The following is a 21,610-nucleotide window of genomic DNA, read 5'->3' on the forward strand; positions in this document are numbered from 1 at the left end:
CCCGCAGCCACAGGGCTTGAGTTGTAGAGAATCAAACTGAAGCCTTCATTATAATGTTGGCTAAATTACACTGAGAACTTAAGTCCCAGCCTGAGAGGCTGTTGTCAGTTAAAATAAGGGTATTGACTGGTAAAGAATGGGATCCTACAACTTGGTATAGGAAACTGTTTAAGATGCTATTGGAGCTGAGAAGATTTAATCCTCAGATTCTCTCACCTGAGGAAGTAGTCCCTCAAGCTGCTTCCCTTGAAATATTTCATTTTTCATAGTTGTTTGAAGCAATTAATTCTTCGTTGTCTTCCAAACCATTAGTGACTTTCCCTGAAGAAAATGTCAGGAGAGACAATATTGATATTCTTCAGGGCTTACCAATAGTTGTTTCGAGACCTATTACAAGATTGATGGGAAAGTAGTCTTTTAGTGGAGAGGGAGCAAGTGAAGTCCAGGAAGAGATATGCTACACTACTGAAGAGCTTAATGAGTTTCTTAATTCGTTCAAGCAAACATCAGAGGAATGTGTGTGTGAATGGATTTTTACTGTGTGAGAAAATGGTAAAAGGATATGGGCCCTCTGAGTGAAGAGTCTAGGTTTAATATCAAAGCTTGTAGAGTTTTAAAAAAAATGTGTCAAAAGGTGTTTTGACTGTTTGGCTGAAGCATTTATCAAAAGTTGGCCTACTACTGAAGAAGCATAGGAGATGCCTGATATTCCTTGACTTAGTGTTGATGATGGTATTTTTAAGGATCAGGGAAATTACAATGCTAATGTGAGCACTCTGTGCAAAACCTAATCCTCCACATTGGGAAGGCTCAAAAGGCATGCCCTTCGCTAATCCTCTAAAATGCAAAATGGTGAAAGTGGCACCAGCATATTTGAACAGTTTTGTTGTGCTTTTCCCTTTGTCCCAGACCTTTGGGTTCCAGATGCTGCTGTTCAGTTGAATAAATTGACTGCAATGGGTTCAATTGGCCCTGACATGGCAGGGGCCAAGTGGAAGCACTGAATGGCTAAAGGTAAGGAGATCGTTATTGTAATGGGAAGTATAGACAAAACAATAGTTGTAATGGCCTAACCCATAATACTCAGCACAGGCAAAGTGAATTTCATGGTGGCAAAACTCCTTTGTACTTCTGGTACTAGCTAATTAATCATGGTGTTTCTAAGTATGAAATAGATAAATCTACTGAATTATTTTTAATCTGTATAAGTGGAAAAAGTCTCAAACAAAGGAAAGAACAGTTACATTGGACTGTAGTCACAGGCAGTCTTGGCTCGTGAATCAATTCCAGATGTGATCCAGTTTGCAGAACCAGAATTCCTTGAATGAAAGCATGGTCAGGATCCTCTAAAGAACCTTGATAAGATACTTACAAGTTTTACTGTTATCCTCTCTTCAGATGTTCCTCAGAAAAACATATAACCATTTACAAGGGTAACTGTACACTGGAGGAAAGGAAACCTTTAGACTTTGGGGGATCTATTAGATACAGGTTATGAATTGAACCTATTCCAGGAGACCCACGGATCATTGTGGCTCTTTCATTAAATCAGGGGCTTATGGAGATCAGGTGATCAATGGAATATTGGCCGAGCCTGACTCACACTAACTCCTGTGGATTCCTGAACTCATTCTGTGTCTATTTCCCCAGCTCCATAATGATTAGTTGGGATGGATATTCTTAGAAGTTGGAGGAATTCTCACATTGGTTCCCTGACCTGCAGAGTGAGGGTTGCTATGGTTGGAAAGGCTAAATGGAAACCTTTAGTGTGTTGTCTCTGTCAACGAACATAGTGAATCATAAACAGTATCACATCCCTGGGGGAATTGCAGAAATTAGTGCCACCACTGGTGACTTGAAAAATGCAGGTGTGGTGGTTCCTACCACATCTCCCTATAACTCTCCTATCTGGCTAGTGCAGAGGACAGAGGGACATGAGAGAATGACAGTCGACGATCAAAAACTCAATGAGGTAGTGATCCTGATTGGAGCTGCTCTACCAGATGTGGTGTCCTTACTTGAGAAAATTAGCACATCTAGTATATGGTATGCAGCTATTGATTTAGCAAATGCCTTTTTCTTGTTACCTGTTCATAAGGACCCCCAGAGTTTGCTTTCAGTTCACAAGTCCATCAGTATACCTTTACAGTTTTACCTCCAGGATATATTTACTCTCCTGCCCTATGTCACAACTTAGAAGGGATATCGATTGTCTGTTTCTTCCAGAAAATGTCATGTTGGCACACTATATTAATGACGTTATGCTGATTGTACCAAGTGGGCAGGGAGTAGCAACCATTTTGAACTCATTGACAATCAATATTTGTATCAGAGGATAGGAAATAAATCCAGTCAAAATTCAAGGGCCTTCTATCTTAGTGGAATTCTTGGGAGTCCAGTGGTATGGAAATATGGAACATGCAGGTATATTCTTTCTAAGGTGAAAGATACATTGTTGCACCTGGCCCCTACTACTACTAAGGAAAAAGCACATTTAGTGGACCTCTGTGGATTCTGGAGACAGCGCATTCTTCACTTGGATTTTTTTACTTCACCCTGTATAATAAGAAACTGAGAAAACTGACATCTTTGTGTGGGATCTGAAACAGGAGAAGGCTCTTATAGATTCAGGCTGCTGCACACGCTGATCTACCTCTTGAACTATATGATATAATACACTCAATGGTACTGGAGGTTTCAGTGGGAGATAGGGATATTGTTTATAGCCTTTGGCAGGTACTTATAGGTGAGTCACCAAAAAGAAAATTGGAATTTTGTAGTAAGACTCTACCATCATCTGCAGACAGCTGTTCTTCCTTTGAAAGGCAGCTCTTGGCCTTCTATGAGGCCTTAGGGTAAACTGAGCATTTGATAATAGGCCAGTAAGTTATCATGTATCCTGAGCTGCCCGGCAAGAACTTGGTCTTACTTGAATCACCAAGTCATAAAGTAGGACCTGTATAGCAGCAATGTACTATCAAATGGTATGTGGTATAAATGTGATAATTCCTGAGCAGATCCTGAAGGCACAAGCACGCTACATAAAAAAGTTGCCCAAATGCCTTTGGTTTCTATTCCTGTCATGATGCCATCTGCTGCCAAGTATGTACCTATAGCTTGATAATATGTTCAATCAGATTGAGGAAGAGAAGGCTAGGTTCTGGTTTTGTGAGGGTTCTGTGTGTTATGCAGCCACCCCTGAAGTGGACACCTGAGACATACAACCTTGTTTTGAGACTACTCTGAAAGACATTTGTGAATGGTAATGTTCACAGTGCACAGAACTTTGGCCAGAACACATGGTCATACAGTTATTTTGGGGGGATAAATGGTCAAATGTCCAATTGTTCGCTGATTTATGGTCTGGGGGAGGGGTCAATGGATTGGTTGGATTGTCTGTGACTTGGAAAGAGCATGACTGGAAAATTGGTGAGAAAGGCATCTACAGAACAAGGATGTGGATAGATTTCTTCAAATGAGCAAAGGATGTGTAGATACTTGTGTTCCATGTAAAGGATCATCAAAAGTTGACCTCATCTGAGGATTTCAATAATCAAAGAGGTAGGATGACCTATTCTGCAAACTGCCTTTTCCCCCAGCCATTTCTGTCATTACCCACTGGACCCACAAACAAAATGGTCAGTATGGCAGACATAGATACTGCATATGGGCTGGACAACATGGGCTTCCATTTACTAAAGCTGAAGAGGCTACAGCTGCTGCTGAGTGCCAGATTTTTCTAATGGCATAAATAAATATTGAGTCCCAGATATGGCGCTATTCCCATGTTATCAGAAGGGTGTTCTCTGGCCAGAACTCTCTACTTATATTCTCCTTTGTTCTTTTCTGGAGCTTCAACATTTTACTTTTTCTGTTATCTCTCATTTGAATGGTAAGCCAATGTGACTGTAACCTTATATCCTCATTGTTAGAACAGTAACTGACAGTGTAGTATGTAATGCATAATTACTGCTTGGTTTGATTAATAATGAGATACTTGCTGGGCAGTTGTGGAGAACACATTTAATCTCAACACTTGGGAGGCAGAGGCAGGCAAATCTCTGTGAGTTTGAGGCCAGCCTACTCTAAAAGAACTAGTACAAGAACAGGCTCCAAAGCTACAGCAAAAACCCTGTCTCAAAAAAAACTAAAAGAAAAATAGATACTTATGTGATAGAAGTAGGTATAAGACCAAGGAACATATTGCATTAGAGTTAAAGAATGTGGATGTATTTTGCAGTTACTGCTACAAGAATGTATTGCCCTAGAACAGCTTTATTCTCATTTTTCTGGAGGTCCATGAGTAATGTCAAGCTAACTTTGGTATTGCTCAGCAGGATAGTTCTGATGGTTCTGATTGGGCTACTGTCATATGGAGCAAGTTCAGATATACAGAAGATCCTGACCCACACTGAGTTTAGATCCAGTCTGACCCACCACTCTCTCATTTTCCTTTTGAGACTAGCAGACTAAACTGAGCACTGTCTTCTAGGGAGAAGATGCACCCAGAAGAAAGCAAGAGCTCCTTTGCCATCAGTATTCAATACTACACTTGCAACCATTCTGTTACCATCCCACTGATGGATCAAAGCAAATCCACAGTTGTGCTGAAAGAAGCAGAAATGGTAAGATTCCAACCAATTCACTACAGTAGATGATGTAACTTTATAGTTTTGGCCAGTTTGTGCTAAGGTGAAAAGGCTGTATAACATTACAAAATTTTTAGGATTTGTTTATATTATTTGGGGTCTGTTTTGATTTAATGAATGCTAACTATCATTTTGCCTTTCAATAATGCATGTTTTTATACAATATGCACATGAAGTGTGTACAATAACTTGTGCTGTTCAGATATAGTTTGCCTTATACACTATTTATTTACCAGATTTTATTGTAGAAACAGCTAAGTGTTCCCTTTGCTCCCATCCAATTTCCCCTTTGTAGGAATTTAATTTATAACACTGCTGACTTTAATTACAGATGGAGACATGAAACTGTTATATCAAAATGTAATTGACTGTCATAATAGTACAGCTTTGAGAGTTCCTTATTTTCCTCTTCCATTTGAAAAGAGTAGACCCTAGAGATGCAAGTTAATGATGCTGGTTGTGTGCTCATTGCCAGATTATTTGCTATTTTTCTTCTTGCATTAGGGACTCACATGGCTCTTTGAAAGACACCTGCAATTATTTATCAAATGTTCAATTTCAAACAGGGAAATCTGCCATCCCATTTGTGAGCACTGTATTATATTTCCCAAAGATAATAAAACTGTATGTTTGTGTGTGTATGTGTGTGTGTGTGTGTGTGTATGTGTGTGTGTGTGTGTGTGTGTGTGTGTGTGTATGCATGTGTATGACTTTTTAATAGTTTCAGTACTGGGGAAATATCTGAGATTAGGTCCTGTTACTAGCAAGGTCATATTGAAAAGATTTTCTAAGTTTTATTTCTTAGAATAAAGTAAAGTCATTATAGTGGTTTGAAAATGGACCCCATAAAGTACTATTGGGAGGTGTGGCCTTATTGGAGTAGATGTCTCCTTGTTGGAGGAAGTATGTCACTGGAGGGTGGGCTTTGTGGTTTCAGAAGCTCAAGCCAGACCCAGTCTCACTCTCTCTTCCTACTGCCTGGTGGTCCTGAGGTAGAACTCTCAGTTCCCTTTTAGAACCATGTTTGCCTGTGTGCTATCAGACTTTCCACAAATAAGATAATGGGCTAAACCTCTGAATTGTAATCCAGCCACAATTAAATGTTTTCCTTTACAAGAACTGCCATGGTCATGGTGTCTTTGCACGGAGATAGAAATCCTAAGTCAGTCACATTGGTCACATCTAAGAAGTAAGGACAGTAAGGTTTTTAAGACACGAAAGATGGTACCTATTCTTAGAGGTTACTTGCTTATAAATTTCGCCACTAATAAATGTTTAATAAATTTATAGCATACATTTCATAGAGTTTACATGTGATAACTAATGTTGGTTATCAACACGACAAGCCTAAGATGAAAGAACTTCAGTTGGGAAATTTCTTCAAATTGGTCTGTGAGCATGTCTGTGGAACATATTATTATTATCATTTCTAATTGATACAGGAAGTCCCAGCTTACTGTGTGCAGTGCAACCCTAGGCAGGTGTATCTAGGTTTTGTAAGACACACAGCCATTCATGGCAGGGAAATCATGCTAGAAAACAGCATTCCTCCGTGGTCTCTGCTTTGGTTCCTACTTCCCGTATTCTGCCTTGACTTCTTTTGATGGTCAACTATAAAGTGTCAAACAAAATTAATCCTTCCCTTCTGAAGTTGCTTTTGGTCAGTATTTTGTTACAGCAAACACAAACTAGAATACTATAGCACTCACTGAAAGTCCTAGTGTCTTCTGTGAATTGGCACCTAAATGATGTTCATTACCAGTGGATGCATCTTTTCATACTATCAATGATGATGTTTACTGCTTTCATTTCAGCTAGATTTTATCATTCTAACAATCAAAGAATGATTGTGCACCATGACTTTGCAAAAACAGAATTGACATATCTGCATGCCTTCTTTCCTTATCTTCTTGCTATAGTGTGATGCAGGAATTCTCACTCCACATCTCAATTATTCACTGTGTCAATTTTCTGCAAATAACTTACTTGTTAAGCTCTCTATTATTATTTGGCCTATGGAATAAAGGTAATTAAATTTTAACAAGACAATATAGGCACACCGAACTGTTCTCAACAGTTGGTTTTTAAGGTTTCATCTCCATTGGACAATAACACTGATGAGGTGTGTGTGTGTGTGTGTGTGTGTGTGTGTGTATGTGTGTGTGTGCATGTTGAGTTTTAAGATGTGCCTCATATTGAAAAACTAAGAATGCAAAAAATTATTCTATCAATTTTCTCTAGAAGGACAAAATTCAGTCTCTACTGCTGATACATATAGATATATTCTTACATAAAATAGTTTTCCTATGACAAACATTTCTCAATTTTACCTGCAACTTTTGGTGTAATTGGGTTCCATATTTTCTTAATACATTGACCATAACTATATTTGTTCCTAAGAACACTAGAAATTCTTGCACAATTGCTACACCTAGTCCAATGCACCATGCAGTATTCTGACATCAAAGAGGGGTGAATACTTACATTATGGAACAAGCAACATTTTGGTTATAGGACCAGAAGTTTTCAATCTATAATGTGCTAATGTTTATTTAATTAATACTCCAGCTTAATGAGATTGTCATGTTTGCATGAAGAAAGTAATTGGCTAAGAATCTTCATTCCATGTCTTTTGGCTAGCCTAATGTCTTTTACAAGATATTTTGAAAAGCATAGGGATTTATTGTCATAATTTAAAAAGTAGTGCAAGAGAGAGATACATTATGTGACAGATCTCACATGGAGGGGTTTTTATTGAAGGAAAGGGAATGGTAAAAGGGGAAAAACAGGGGGATTCCAATTTCTGGGGACAGGAGTGGCAGAAGAGGAGAGAGAGACAGAGAGGGAAAGAGAGAGAGAAAGAAGAAGAAAAAGAGACAAGAGGTAAGCAAGGCACTCCTTTTAAAAAGGAACATAGAGAATGTGCAAGGAGGTGCTCTTAGTGGCTACAGCTGACGATATATTCTTCAGGACCCTAAGGACAGGCCAGCATAGGTGTCAAAATATTAACATTCTTCCCTTTTGTTTATTATAAAAAGGTGAAGATTTAGGAAGGAGTAGAAGGTGAGGCAGGGATGAGGATGCCATGTTCTTGAGACTACTTCTTCCTAACCTGGGAGTGTCACAAACTTTGGGGGACCTGAGAAAGCTGGGGTGTGGGCCAAGTACAGGAATATCTATTTCACTTCACTGTCCAGGCTCTGTTCAATCCTGAAGAAAACTCTCGACCTTCTCCAATCCCACATGATCATTTAGTGAATTTTAACATTTGCATGTTTTCCTGTTTGGCACATAATCTTAGAGTTTTTCTTTCCTTTTATTTCTTTTTTATTTGTGATATTTCTTGTATATTGTGACAATTCTCTCTATGGCAGATTCACATATTAGAAAGTAGGAGTGGTTTTTTTAATCTGTTGAGTTTAAAGGTATTCTTATGGTCTCTGAAATGGTAGCTACTGACAGAAAATTAAAAGTCATAGTCATCGTGAAAGGAATGGAAATGGACAAAGAAGGTTTGTGTGCTAAGGGTAGAGAATGTTGCTTTCCTCACTGAAGAAAAGTTAGCTACTCTTTGCTAGAAAAATGGGTAAATCTTTGAAATTGGCAAAATTGATCACAGAATGTACAGCAAATTTTCGAATGTTGGCAATAATGCAAATGATGCTTGTTTATAAGAGTGTAAATGAAATTTTATAGGTGCAACTCCATATGATAGGTCATACGTAGAAGACCTGATCTCATAGCAGATGCCCTAGTCATCTGGCTCTTATTGCCTCTCTGCCCCCTCTTTCACAATGATCCCTGAGAATTCACTGGAAGGATTGTGTTACTAATAAATCAACCAGTGTTGATCCAACTGTATGATTTGTTCCTATCTGTATTTTTAACTAGTTTTGGATTTCTGTAATGACCTCTGCCTGATTGGAATATGAACTATACTGCTCTATGTGTATAAGGATACACTTTTTGAATGCAGTCAAAAATTATCCTGGTTAAGGAAAGTGGCAGCAGCAGGTTGCTCTCCAGGATCTATGACCTCACATCCTATGAGTAGTTGGCTAGGTTTAGAGTACTGGGCATAAATTCCCTCATATTAAGCAGGACGGAAGTCCATTTTTCCTGGTTTGTCATCCCTAGGAATAAGTGCCCTACTGTATCCTTGTGGATATCTTTCAATGTGGTAATTGGTAAGGTTTATAGGTTTTACCAATTGGTAGAACTATTGATTGCTTTTCTCACTTCGCAGCTAGCATAGCATCTTCAGACACTATGAGAACTGTTTCATAGGGCAGAGGCTCCTAGGTCTGTTCCTGCCCTATTCCTCTAATATCTGAAATTTCTGTTGTTTTTAGCAATAGAGTTTTACTTTCAAGTTCTGGGAGCCAACTAAAGACAATGTCAACAACTGAAATTAATTTGGAATTTTCTTTGACTTCGTTGCTTGAGAACTCATGGGGAAGGTTCCCATACCTACCACTAGTGGTTTTGTTGGACAACCTGTGGCTCTTCGGGGGAGCATTATCACCCCAAGTGGTGAAATCTCTGTCTCTATCATTGTCTCTGTCTCTACCTCTCTCTGTCTCTCTTTCAAACACACATGCACATGCAACAGACACCACACACACACACACACACACACACACACACACACCCCTCCCTACTCATTTGATTAAATGAGGCCTGTAAAATGATACCATTGATATGCCAACATGTATGTGGAAATCTCATAAGGCCTCACTCTAGAGGAAGAGCTATAGGAAATTAATTGATACTAAGAGAGGGAATATTAGTCTCCTCCAGGGATGAATTTTCAGATAGCTTAATCAATTACAGCTGGCCAGCACTAAAAAAATAAAATACACATGAGAGCAACACTAAATAGACTCAGCACTCTCTGTTTCTATAAAATAGTTAAAGAGGAGTTGGGAACATTGGAGAGTTGGGGGAGTAGAGGGAGGGGTAGAATTATGTAAATATAGTACTTCTGTAAGTAATTTTCCCCCAAATTAATTTCTATGTTTTCCTCTCTTCAGATAAGTATTTTTTCCTTTAGCCTATTCAAAATATTTTTTTATTGTTATTACTTTCCTACATTTAGATGTAACTTTCCTAGATGCATCATTTTTTTATTTTTATTTTCTTGAGCTCCAAGACATTTTTCATTTCACATTCTTAAAGTTCCCACATCTTAGGTTTCATACTTATTATTAGTTATTATTGTTTTAAATACATTCTGTTTCCTTTCTCGTGGTGTATCTATTACACATAACCCTATACGATCATTTTATTACTGTCTGTGTCTTGGTTTCAATTTTCTAATTTTTCAGCTTTTTTGTCATTCTTCACTTTTGAAAGTTTCTGTTAGGCAATGACCCATATCAGTGCACTGGACGGAGCTCCCAAGATCCAGTTGAAGAGTGGAAGGAGAGTATGAGCAAGAAATTCAAGACCATGAGGGGGTCATCCACTGAAACAGTTTGCTTGAGTTAATGGTAGCTCACCAACTCCAACCAGACGGAGTGAACGAGCATGGGAACAAACAAGTCCCTCTGAATGTGGTTGACAGTTGGGGCAGACTGAGGAGCCACTGATATTGACAGTGGGATTTGTCTCTACTGCATGTACTGGCTTCTTGGGATCCTCTTCTCTTTGGATGTAAGCCTTGCTCAACCTAGATGTAGTAGGGAGTGCCTTGGACCTTCCACAGAGCTGGGTGCATTGCCATTTCTTAGGATTGGAGGGGGTGGGAGGATCTGTGGAGGGAGTGAAAGGAGGGGAGTGGGAGAAGGGGAGGGAGTGGAAATTTGGATTGGTACATTTTAAAAGTAATAATAAAAAAGAAAGAAAAAAAAGAAAGTTTCTATTACCTGCTCTCAAGCTCACAGATTCTTTTCTCAGTTATGACTGTTTTTCTACCTGTCCACCAGACTCTCAGAAGTTGAAATATATTTTATGTGCATTTCTTTATGATTTTTTTTTTAGAATTTTCATTTATTATCTGACTTTGTCTATTCTCTGCCATTTTGTCAACTCATTTAATGCCATTAACACAATCTCCATAGTTCTCAGGAATTCTGCTTTTAGAAACACATCATTCTGTCACAATTTCTAGTTTTATTCTAACATATATTCTGTTGCCTCTCATTCTGCATTTTACCTTTTAGAATGCCTTGTGATTATTATTAATTGAAAAGTGTGAATGACATGGTTGAGATTAATTTAAGTGACAGACCCTTTAAAGGTGATGTTAAGGTATTGAACAACAGAAATTCTGCAGTTCTGCGAGTAGGCTTTCTGGGGGTGAGCCTGCATGTCAGCTCTCAGCACTCCTGAGGTGCATGTCAGGAACCTTCTCTCAGGTGTAACAAATAACTAGGGGTTGTTGCCCCTTCTATGGTCCTTCTCCCCTATAAAAAGCAAAGTAAAGCTACAGTTGAGTTTTGCTTTCTCTTAAAGGAAAGTTAAGCTGTTCCTAAACCCTAGTAGTTCAGACTGTGGTCAAACATTTCTCCTAAAGCAGGCTCTTGTTAAGAAAGTGTTCTGTCAGGCTTATCTCCAGAACTTTGTATTTACACACCCTCTGCCCCAATAAGAGGAATCACCCTATGGTCTTCAGTGTATAATATAACTCCATTTTGTATTAATTTAAAACTATCCTATATACAATGTACAAAGAATATATAAAAAGGAATCACCTCACTTAGACATCTGGAGTGAGAGTTTTTATTTTGTCATCTCATGACAAAAAGGGAAAGTTCAATAAGCGGGTGTAGAAAGAGATGGAAAAGGCTCCTTCTTTTATTAGGAACCTATTAGTGGGGTGAATATAGTCTAATCTTGATACCAATGTCCTTCAACTCTTGTGGTGATATTTTTGCCTGGCTAGCTCAGTTGGTAAAGCATGAGACTCTTAATCTCATGGTTTTGGGTTTGAGTCCCACATTGGGTACCAATTGTTGCATGAGTTCTAATTGATCTTAATAATAAAAATCTGGAACCAAATATCAGAGCAAATGTTGAAAAATCTGAGACAAAGGAGCAAGCCACAGCCAACTTTTTTTTAACTCCTCAGTGGAAAAGGGATGAGCTCCTGTCTCCTCCTACCTTATTATATTCCTCTATCCACCTAGCCATATCACTTTCTGTCTCTCTGTACAGTCCTCCAGACATCTATGGTTACCTAGTGACCATCTCTGTCCTCTGATCACCAGGAAAGTTTTATTTATTAGAGTACAAACAAGATACCACCACAAATCTATGTGATGTAAATTAACACACAAGGAACATGTTCAAGAGAAGTCAATTTTGTTTCTTTGAATTCATCCATTTCCACAGTTTGGGGGATATATATTGAACTCTGACCTAACTTCTGTGATAACTGTAAGTCATTTTGTTGAGTTTTGGTGTATTGAGCTTTTTATTTTCTTTTGAGATGGAATGAAGACTTTCAGCTTCTTGCATACAAGGCTTGAGATCTTTTACTTCCTTAAAGTATGCCCTGGACATCTGTTACTGCCTTTAAGTATTACAAGACTCTAGCAAAGCCTGATAATTTGTATAACTTTTGTTGCTTTTTTTATTCTGATCGCTAAATTAGAAGAAACTGTTCAATTAATGTGAATATGTGTACGAATACTAATGGTCTGAAAAATGTAAAATAGTTATTCAAGGACTCTTAAAAATGTTGTTTCTTTATTTTGTAATGGTCCAATCTTCTGGATAAGAGTGAGTTTAAATGAGAAGGCACCAGAAGTTGGCACATGCAGAATTTTCTTACTATGTTAGATTTTTGAGAGTTTGTCATCATCTTGTATACCATTTTCAAACTGTTCAATACTTCTAAATTTAAAGCTTGATTAGATTTTAATCTATGACTTTTTTTAATACAAAAATAAAAGTACAAAAATTTATGACTTTCTTTCAGTAGAAAGTAATAAATATTCTGGAAGGACAACATGACTTTCAGGAAATATAAAATTAGTCTGTCTTCAGAAATATCGTTAAAATGTGATCTGTCCTTGAAGTTTTCTTTAACAGTGATGACTGCTGATAAAATTAAAACTCTCATATTTCAATTTGAATTGACTAAAGTGATTTGTGAATGTTTGAACATTTAATGCAATTCCATTCAGTCTATTTTTCGGGATTCATGAGCCATGCATCATGTCTGATAAGATGCAGATTCTTCATCTACAGAGCATGTGTGATGAGGTAGATTGAGAAGACATGGAAAACACTGGATGCTGGTATAACTTGGAAGTGTATGTAAGCTAGGAGTCAGCCTAGGTTCTGCAGATGAGACAAAACATGTTTATCTCTTTCAGTATAGCCAATTTATCTTTACATAATAACTTTCTGTTACACTGGTTTTCCTGTAACTGTCAAGATTTCATTTTCTGTTTGACTGTTTGAATTTCCATTGTATGTATGGACATTTTCTTAATCTCATCTGCTGATTTATTTATAATATATATATATACATATAATTTTCATATTTTTAAAATCTACTCATCTGTTAATTTATTTAACAACACACACATACATGCATACATGTATGTGTGCATATGTGGGGTTGTTAATCCCACTAGGCAAGAATAAGACCACTACCAGCATTTAGGTCAAGTTTGAAGCAAGCTTTAATTGAATACTGGAAGAAGAGTGGGTTCTGACCAACACCATCCTGAGGTTCTCAGGAAGTGGCCATGAGACACATTTTGCAGGATCTTAAAAAGGCAAAGCTACTAAGTGAACCATGCATTTCATCAGACCCAATCAGGGGCAAGCATACATCATGACATAATTCCTGCTCATGTACCTCCTGCTCACATATGATCAAGCATATCTGCTAAGGGTAGCTCAAACAAGCATAGGACAAACAGGAACGTATTCTTAATTTCAATCAGAACCCTTAACCTGTAAGGTATGTTTTTCCTGCTTTGGTCTCACATTTTTAATAGTCAAATTGGCACTGGCTAGAATCATCTGGGAAGACTATCTCAATGCAAGATTATCTAATGCAGATTGGTCTGTGGGGTTGTCTTAATTCTATAAATGATAGGGGAGGACCTAGTTCACTGTTGGTAGCACCATTCTCTAGGAAGGGCATCCTTGACTGAGAACGTGTAGAACTTGAGCAGAGCACTGGGAAACATGCATATATTCATTTGTCTCCACTCTTGACTGTGACTGTCATGTGATCAGATGTTTTAAGTTGCTGCTACATTCATTTCCCAATAGACTATAACTTGGAATTGGGAGCTGAAACAAACCATTGATAAAATTGTTTTTCATCAGTGTATTTATCAGAGAAATAGAAAATAATCTATGAGATAAAATAATTCAAAATAGCTAAAAAGTATACTATAATATATAAGAGAAAAGTAAGACAAGGCCTAATGACATAGGCATGGTTCAGTAGGAGACATCCATAATTCTGTCTTGGAGATTTTGATGTCATTTCTGAAAAGGAAGTGGTTCCACATGACCGAAGATGGGTAGTGAAGGGGAAGAATTTAGCAGGAAATTTTTCTGTCATGTTGCAATTAATATAAGCCAAATGAATATCAACAGGACATTTGGAATAACCCATTTTTGGAATTTAATGCTAATCACAGCCAAATATTTAGGACTTAGAAATGTATCCATGAACAAATTTATGGATCATGTGGAATTCCCCTCTGTATGCTGTGTATATCATTGGCTAATAAAGGAACTGTTTTGGGCCTATAGCAGAGCTATAGGGGAACAGAGCTAGGTGGGGGAAACTAAATTTAATGCTGGGAGAAAGGAAGTGGATTCGGTAAAAAGCCATAGAGCTTCCGCCAAAGACAGACATGCTGAAACTTTGCTGGTAGGCCACTACAATATGGTGATGAACAGATTAATGGAGATGCATTAAATTAATGTGTAAGAGTTAGCCAATAAGAAGCTAGAGCTAATGGGCCAAGCAGTGATTTAATTAACACAGATTCTATTTGATTATTTCAGTTCTGGATGGCCAGGAACTAATAAGGGGTCTCCCTCCAACATATGGAAATAGAATAAAACAAGACTGGAAATGAGTGCCAGCGTATCAAATTTGTAAGAGATAAAATCAGAAGCATGGGGAAGACAACCAGAAAAAAAATTAAGAATGAGTAATCCACAAGTTTAGAGTAAGGAGGGTTTTATGGGAACAAAATGGAGACTCCAAAATGTGAAAATGTCCAATAATGGTAATGACGTCAAAGGCCTACGGAGATCCAAAGAAAAACCAAGATAGCAACTTGAATTGAAGCAAAATGCTTGACCAGTTTGATGGCAATAGGTTGCATGAGAATTAAAGCCAGAATGAAATAGGTTATGGAGTAAGAGAAATGAGGGTGATGTTACATATTATTCATCTTAAACACTTCTTTCTGAAGGGAATGGAGAGAAGTGTTACAATGAAATATAATTTGAGAGCAGAATCATGTTGGGCTTGTGAAAAGCTGGAGACTTCTCAAAGAGTGCGCATATTCAGTGTTTATTGGCATCATTTACTGACAGAATATGTAAACAAAATAAAGGCTGAGACACTTCTAGTTATAAGTGTAAGAGAACTCAGGGCAGGGGGTGGCTTGTGCCAAGGGGAGCAAATGCTATGTCCCATAGCAGAGTAGTGGCTAGAAAGGAAAGATCCCAAGAAGATCATGAAATCTTTCCCCGGAGTGATGATTCTCCATCTGCAGCCAGTGTGGATATGCAGGTTGAAAACAGCAAATGATTTCAGCTTAATTTCATGCAGAGTTAACAGATACAGAAAGTTCCTGAAATTCCTTCAACTTTTTGATTACAAAACCAATAATAAGCAGCACAGAGTGTACCATAAAAAACAAGACAAATATTCCTGCTTGTTTCCATGGGTAACTGAGGTGAAAGGAGCCAGGTTACTGGAGGGAATACCCTCAATTCTTCATTTAACATGTTGTTCAAAACTTTTTTGTTTGTTTGTTTCATTTTGTTATGTTCAGAGTATTTCACTAACTCTTTATGGAAAATTAGGTCAATCATTTACCTTAACAGAAAACACCTATCTCAGCAGGATACTCCAAATGTTTAACACTGTGAAGATGAACTCAACACCCCTAGTTCCAGTGAAAAATACAAATGTGGTTCCATGAATGATGAAATTCAAGTTTCACCAGCCTGTTACCCATGCCAACAAAGACCCCCTTCCATGCCCAGAACGCTTTACTTGTTTCTCTGTCCTGATGCGAAGCGGGCTCTATTTACTCAAACTTGGTTTTCATCACATCATGGATAGCTATATAAAGTTAGAACCACTAGACAACCTGTCCTTATAGGGGTAAGAATGATATGGCAGGGTGTTATACTCCAAGGTAGATTTTAGTTCTGGGTAATTTCAGATGTTGCTTAAAAGAGTCTGGTTAGCAAGCTGAGTGATGGACTGAATTGCAGATTCTGTTTCAGGTAAACATTTCAGGCGTGGCTTTCTTCAGCAAGTTTGAAGAGCTCTGCAGGCCATTCCAAGAGGATATTTTTTTTTTTTTTCTTAGACATATGTGTCTAAAGCTGTTAGTTTGACTTGAAGATCTATTTGGTAGACCCTAATATGGGGTTAGTGGAATTTGGGAAAGTTTACAATAGAAACTAAATAGTGGGTTCTCAAGCAGTCAGAGGGACAGAGAGGAAGCAGGAAGAGAAATTAAGGAGTATCATGAGATACGGAATAAGGTTGCAGATACCTGTAACCCAGTCCTGGGGAGTAGAAGCAGGAAGACTAGGTATTCTAAGGTGTAGTTTTTCCTGGTCACAACCACATGGAGTATCAGCTATCCACTGTGACAGATGTTCCTATTTTTCTTATGTCAAGAGCCAGGCCTAGGGTTAATGGATCACATGATGAAAGGATGTAAGAAATGACCAAATTTTCGTTAAATTAGGGCGATTTGTCTTTGTTGTTGTTTTGTGGTTTTGAGACAGGGTCATTCCAGTTTCTCAGGTTGACCACAATTTCACAATCCTCCTATCTCTGTCTCCTAAATACCAGGATCTCAGTTCTGCCCCCACCACACTCCACTGGACTATCATTTCTGGTCAGCAGGATTTTTACCACCATTTTGTTTTGTCATGTTTATTTTCTATTTTGTCAGCCTAGCCAATATGTAGGGTATTTTTTATGATCATAATGTTTATTTGTGTAACCACAGAGATACAGTGATTTTTCTTACTAATGAAATCAACACTGTGGTTTGTGCTAAGTGAGAATTTAGAACATTTCCACTTGAGTTACACAAACTGGTTTGGCCATTATTATCAGAGAAATATTATTGGTGTACACTTATGTATAGAACTATTTAACTAGATAAATGTGATAATTCTTAATTTCTGTGAAATCAGTGTTGTAATTTAAAGTTTCCATCATAGCAAGAATTTAGATGGTTGGCGATTATTTTCTAAGTAACAATAAGCCAGAACCACAAAGACAACTGCCTTCATTTTCACTAGGAATGATGATTTATGTGTATCTTTAAGGCTATAAAATATTATTTATGTACTATTGTATATAAAAGTAATTTTAAAATTAATTATTGACTACTAGTTTTGTTTTTGAAAGCAAAAATTGATGATATTCAAGTGTGCTTGGCATGAAATATATATTGACTGCCTAGATTTTAGGCTGTTTTATGTTATGAGGAGACTACTTGTTCCTTTCCTGGCCACCCAGACTCCCAAAATAATCACACAGAAACTGTATTAATTAAATCACTGCTTGGCCTATTATCTCTAGCTTCTTATTAGCTAGCTCTTATATCTTTGGTTAACCCATTTCTATTATTTTATACTTTACCTCAAGGCTCATGGCCTACCAACAAGGTTTCAGTGTGTCTGTCTCTGGAGGCAGCTCCATGGCTTCTCTCTGACTCCACCTACTTTTTCCTAGCACTCAGTTTAGTTGTTCCTGCCTACCTCTATTCTGCACTGCCAGGCCCAACACAGATTCTTTATCAAACAATGGTATTTATATCATACATAGAAGAATCCCACATTAGTCCTATACATTAAAAAATTTGAGAAATGGAATATCTTTTGGAAAAATGCTATTCTAACAAGTTCTGGTGGCTGATAACTGGTAAGAAGTTACATTATGGTTTTGAGTTCAGGTCTGGTACAACATTATTACAAATTGTCTTTATAAATGATGTAATTTACTATGTTCAACTGAGGTTATCTGTTGACTGTGTTTGTGTGTGTTAGTTTCCTTGGGTTGGTGTTTTCCTTCTTGTACTTTCTGAAGGGCTGGATTTGTAGATAGGTATTGTTTAAAGCTAGTTTTGTCATGAAATATTTTGTTTTCTCCATCAATGGTGATTGAAAACTTTTCTGGATATAGTAGTCTGGCTGGCATCCATGGTCTCTTAGTGTCTGCAGCACATTATCCCAGTGCCTTCTGGTTTTCATGGTTTACATTGAGAAGTTGGATGTAATTTTGATAGGTCTGCCTTTACTTGACCATTTTCCTTTGCAGCTCTTAATATTCTTTCTTTATTCTGTATGATTTGTGTTTTGATTATTATATGGCGAGGGGACTTTTTTTCTATTAAAGCACACGCCTTTAATTCCAGTACTCTGGGGAGGCAGAAATAGGCAGATTTTTGAGAGTTTAAGGCCAGGCTGACCTACAGAATGAGTTCCAAGACAGGCTCCATAGTTAGAGAGGCCCTGTCTTGAAAAACAAAAAGTCAGGAACATACAACAGAAGTGGTACTAATTTTATGTCCACGTTCTATGTGCACATGTAGAGGCCAGAAGTTACTTATAGCTTCCTCAGTTGCGTTCCACCTTCGCTGCTGAAACAGGGTCTCTTTTTGAACATGGAATGGTATTTGGCTAGACCAGCTGGCCAGGAAGCTCCAGGACCTGCCTGTCTCTGGCTCCAAAGCATTCGAGTTACATGCGCTGCCACGCTCAGCATTTTTCGTGGATGCTGAACTCAGGATCTGTGCAGCAGCACTTGATTACCCACCGAGTCATCTCAGCTGCAATGGCACCACTGAAGATGTGCACTAATTACTCCCAACAGTCTTTGCCCTTTCATACGTGTGGCATTTTCAGGGGCTCCAGGTTATTGCTAACGTTCAAAAAATAAAAATCCAGCCTATTTTGTCCATCACTGCGTCCCTCCTTATACCAAAAAGGAAAAGTATAAATGACATTAAAAAAATGACATGATTTTTTTATGGGAGTATTTAAAAATAAAAATTATCATTCATAGTAAAGACAAAAAGATCCTAAAGGTGATTTTAAAAAGTTCCTTCTTAAAGAGAAAGGGAAAATTAGGGCAAATTCCAGGTGGAAAGCCATTCCCTTCATTGAGAAAACTGCCTGCGGTCCGCTGTCTTCTTGCTGATGTGTTTAAAGATCTTGGACTTCTCCACTTTCTTTGTTTTCTGTTAGCCAAATCCACCTCCACCTCCTCTCTTTTTAAGCTTGCCATCATGGCTGCTCACGTTCAGATCAATGAAGGGAGGAACCTTAAAGCCAAAGGACAGAGCCACCTGAGGCAAGTTTAAGTTGTTCACATCGAAGATCTGCTTGAGAGAGTGGGAGTCGTAGGCTCGTATGTAGGACTTGTATGCTTCCTGCGCAGACTTATGGAGAAAATAGTTCTTTTCGATCAGCTTTTCCAGTTGAGACTGAATATCAGAAACTTTAGACCAGGAAAGGTCGAACTGATTCAGCGGAACCTTGGATTGCTTCAAGTAACGAAGGAAACCCAACTCTTCAGGGCGCAGGATGAGCAGGGCATGCCCTCTTCCGTTCAGGCCCCGAGCCGTTCTACCCACATGATGAATGTATTCCTTGGGGTCATCGGGAGGGTCATACTGAACAATCCAGTCGACTTCAGGGATGTCCAGCCCTCTGGCTGCCACATCTGTGCACAGCAGTATCCCTGAATCTGCATTGCAGAATTGGAAGAATGTGGTTGTTCGCTTATTTTGCTTTTGCCTTCCATGGATGGCCAAGACAGGCAGGTTGATGTAGTTCAGTAGCTCGTAGTGGTACTTCACAGACATACACGACGAAAAGAAGACCATCACTTTCTTCTTCCGGTTCTTCTTAAGGAATGTGAAGAGCAGAAGGAACCTCTTCTCAGAGGGACACACAATATATCCCTGCTCAAGTCCGTCCACTGTGGCAACCTCTTTATCTTCATCAACACCCACATACAATGGCTCTTTTTTCAGAGAAATTCTTGCCAAGTCTTCAACTTTTCGAGTTTGTGTGGCAGAAAAGAGCATAGTTTGCCTGCGTACTGGCAAAAGTTTAATAATTTGCTTTAATTCTTCTTCAAATCCAACATCCAAGATACGATCAGCCTCATCAATAACAAGACACTGGAGGTTCTTGTACATGAACCCTGGAGTATTCTGCATGTGGTCTAGAAGCCGGCCGGGGGTGGCCACAACAATGTTGATGCCATTGGTGAGCTTCTGCGCTTCGGCAGACCTGTTACTGCCACCCATGATCAGCCCGTACGTGTGAACGTGGTGCGTCATCAGTTCCTTAAGAACACCAAAGGTCTGCATGGCCAGTTCTCTGGTAGGAGAGAGAATAAGGACTCCTGTTCCATTCCTGGGCATAAACTTTAACTTCACAATGAGCTCGATCACAGGGATGAGGAAAGCCAGAGTTTTGCCACTGCCGGTTTTAGCAGCTGCTAGAAGATCGCTGCCTTCCAGAAGTGGCCTGATACTTTTATGTTGGATCTCAGTCATGCGCTTGAAGCCCATTTCTTCTATAGCCTTCAGAGTGTTTTCATTGACGAGGTTAGACAAGGAAGCAAAGGAAGTGTCCTCAAAGGCCCCTGTCAACCCTAGGGGCAGGCTGGGCACTTCCTTGTCATCTGGTTTCTCCACGGCAGCATCTTCTGCTTCCTCAAGAGCCACATTGCTTTCTTCAGTTTTTGCTTTTTTGGTGTCAGGCTCTGCGTCATTTGCCATTTTCCTCTTTTTCTTCTTCTTTTTCTTTTTTGATTTTGAATCAGGAGATGGCACTGCTGCTGTTTCTCCATTGGTTAAAGCGGTAGGTTTCTGGGGTAACTTTTCAACTTTCGTCGAGTTTTCTGCTGTCTCTTCAGGCACGCCTCCACTTTGTGCTTCTGCTGAGCCCACCCTCGCAGCGTGCTTTAAGGCTTTCTTAACTTTTCTGACCTTTACCTCTTCTTTCGGCACATCTTCATTGGAAGGTTGTGATAGGCTCGTGTTTGATGCTTCTTGCAGCTTCTGGTTTCGCTGCCGCAGCTTGATGTTCCGCTTCTCAATCTTTTTGCTCAGTAGTTTCATCTGTAAGTGCGACATGTTTGCCGGCCCGCGCTGGCAGGCTGCACTGAGCAGTGGCTGCACGTGCGCAGTTAGAACTCGGAAGAGTCGAGGGGATTTTTTTTGATCCAGTTTATTTGGTGTTCTGTAAGCTTCTTATATCTTCATAGGGATATCCTTTAGGTTGGGAAAATTTTCTTTTTTGATTTTGTTGAATATAATTTTTGTGCCTTTGAGTTGGAGTTCTTTGCCTTCTTCTATCCCTAGTATTCTTAGGTTTGGTCTTTTCATGGTGTCCCAGATTTCATGGATGTTTTGTGTTAAGAATTTGCTGGATTTAATGTTTTCTTTGACCACTGAATCTATTTCCTCTACAGTATCTTCAACCCCTGAGATTCTTTCTTCCATCTCTTGTATTTTCGTGATTATGCTTGCCTCTCTAGTTTCTGTTTGTTTACCCAGATTTTCCATATCCAGAATTCCCTCAGTTGATGGTTTCAAATATTGCCTCTATTTCAGACTTCAAATCTTGAACTGTTTGCTTTACCTGTTTGATTGTTTTCTCTTGATTTTCTTGGGTTCTTTGAGGGATTTATTAATTTCTTCCAATTTTTTGTTTTTCTTTTCCTCCATTTCTTTAAGGAATTTTTCATTTTC

The 21,610-nt window shown here is 38.6% G+C and overlaps 1 protein-coding gene across 1 annotated transcript; it reads right to left on the reverse strand.

Moving 5' to 3' along the window:
* Positions 1-19,084: 19,084 nt before the first annotated feature.
* LOC119828031 (ATP-dependent RNA helicase DDX18-like) lies at positions 19,085-20,992 on the reverse strand. Its single transcript, XM_038350051.1, has one exon. It carries the CDS (start codon positions 20,990-20,992, stop codon positions 19,085-19,087), a length of 1,908 nt encoding a protein of 635 aa, XP_038205979.1.
* Between the last annotated feature and the right edge of the window lie 618 nt (positions 20,993-21,610).

Source organism: Arvicola amphibius, chromosome 12 (assembly GCF_903992535.2).
Source record: "Arvicola amphibius chromosome 12, mArvAmp1.2, whole genome shotgun sequence".
Classification (NCBI taxonomy): Eukaryota; Metazoa; Chordata; class Mammalia; order Rodentia; family Cricetidae; genus Arvicola; species Arvicola amphibius.

What these genes read in the sequence shown, in the direction of transcription:
- LOC119828031 (XM_038350051.1), bottom strand. Translation starts at nt 20,992, where the DNA reads ATGTCGCACTTACAGATGAAACTACTGAGCAAAAAGATTGAGAAGCGG.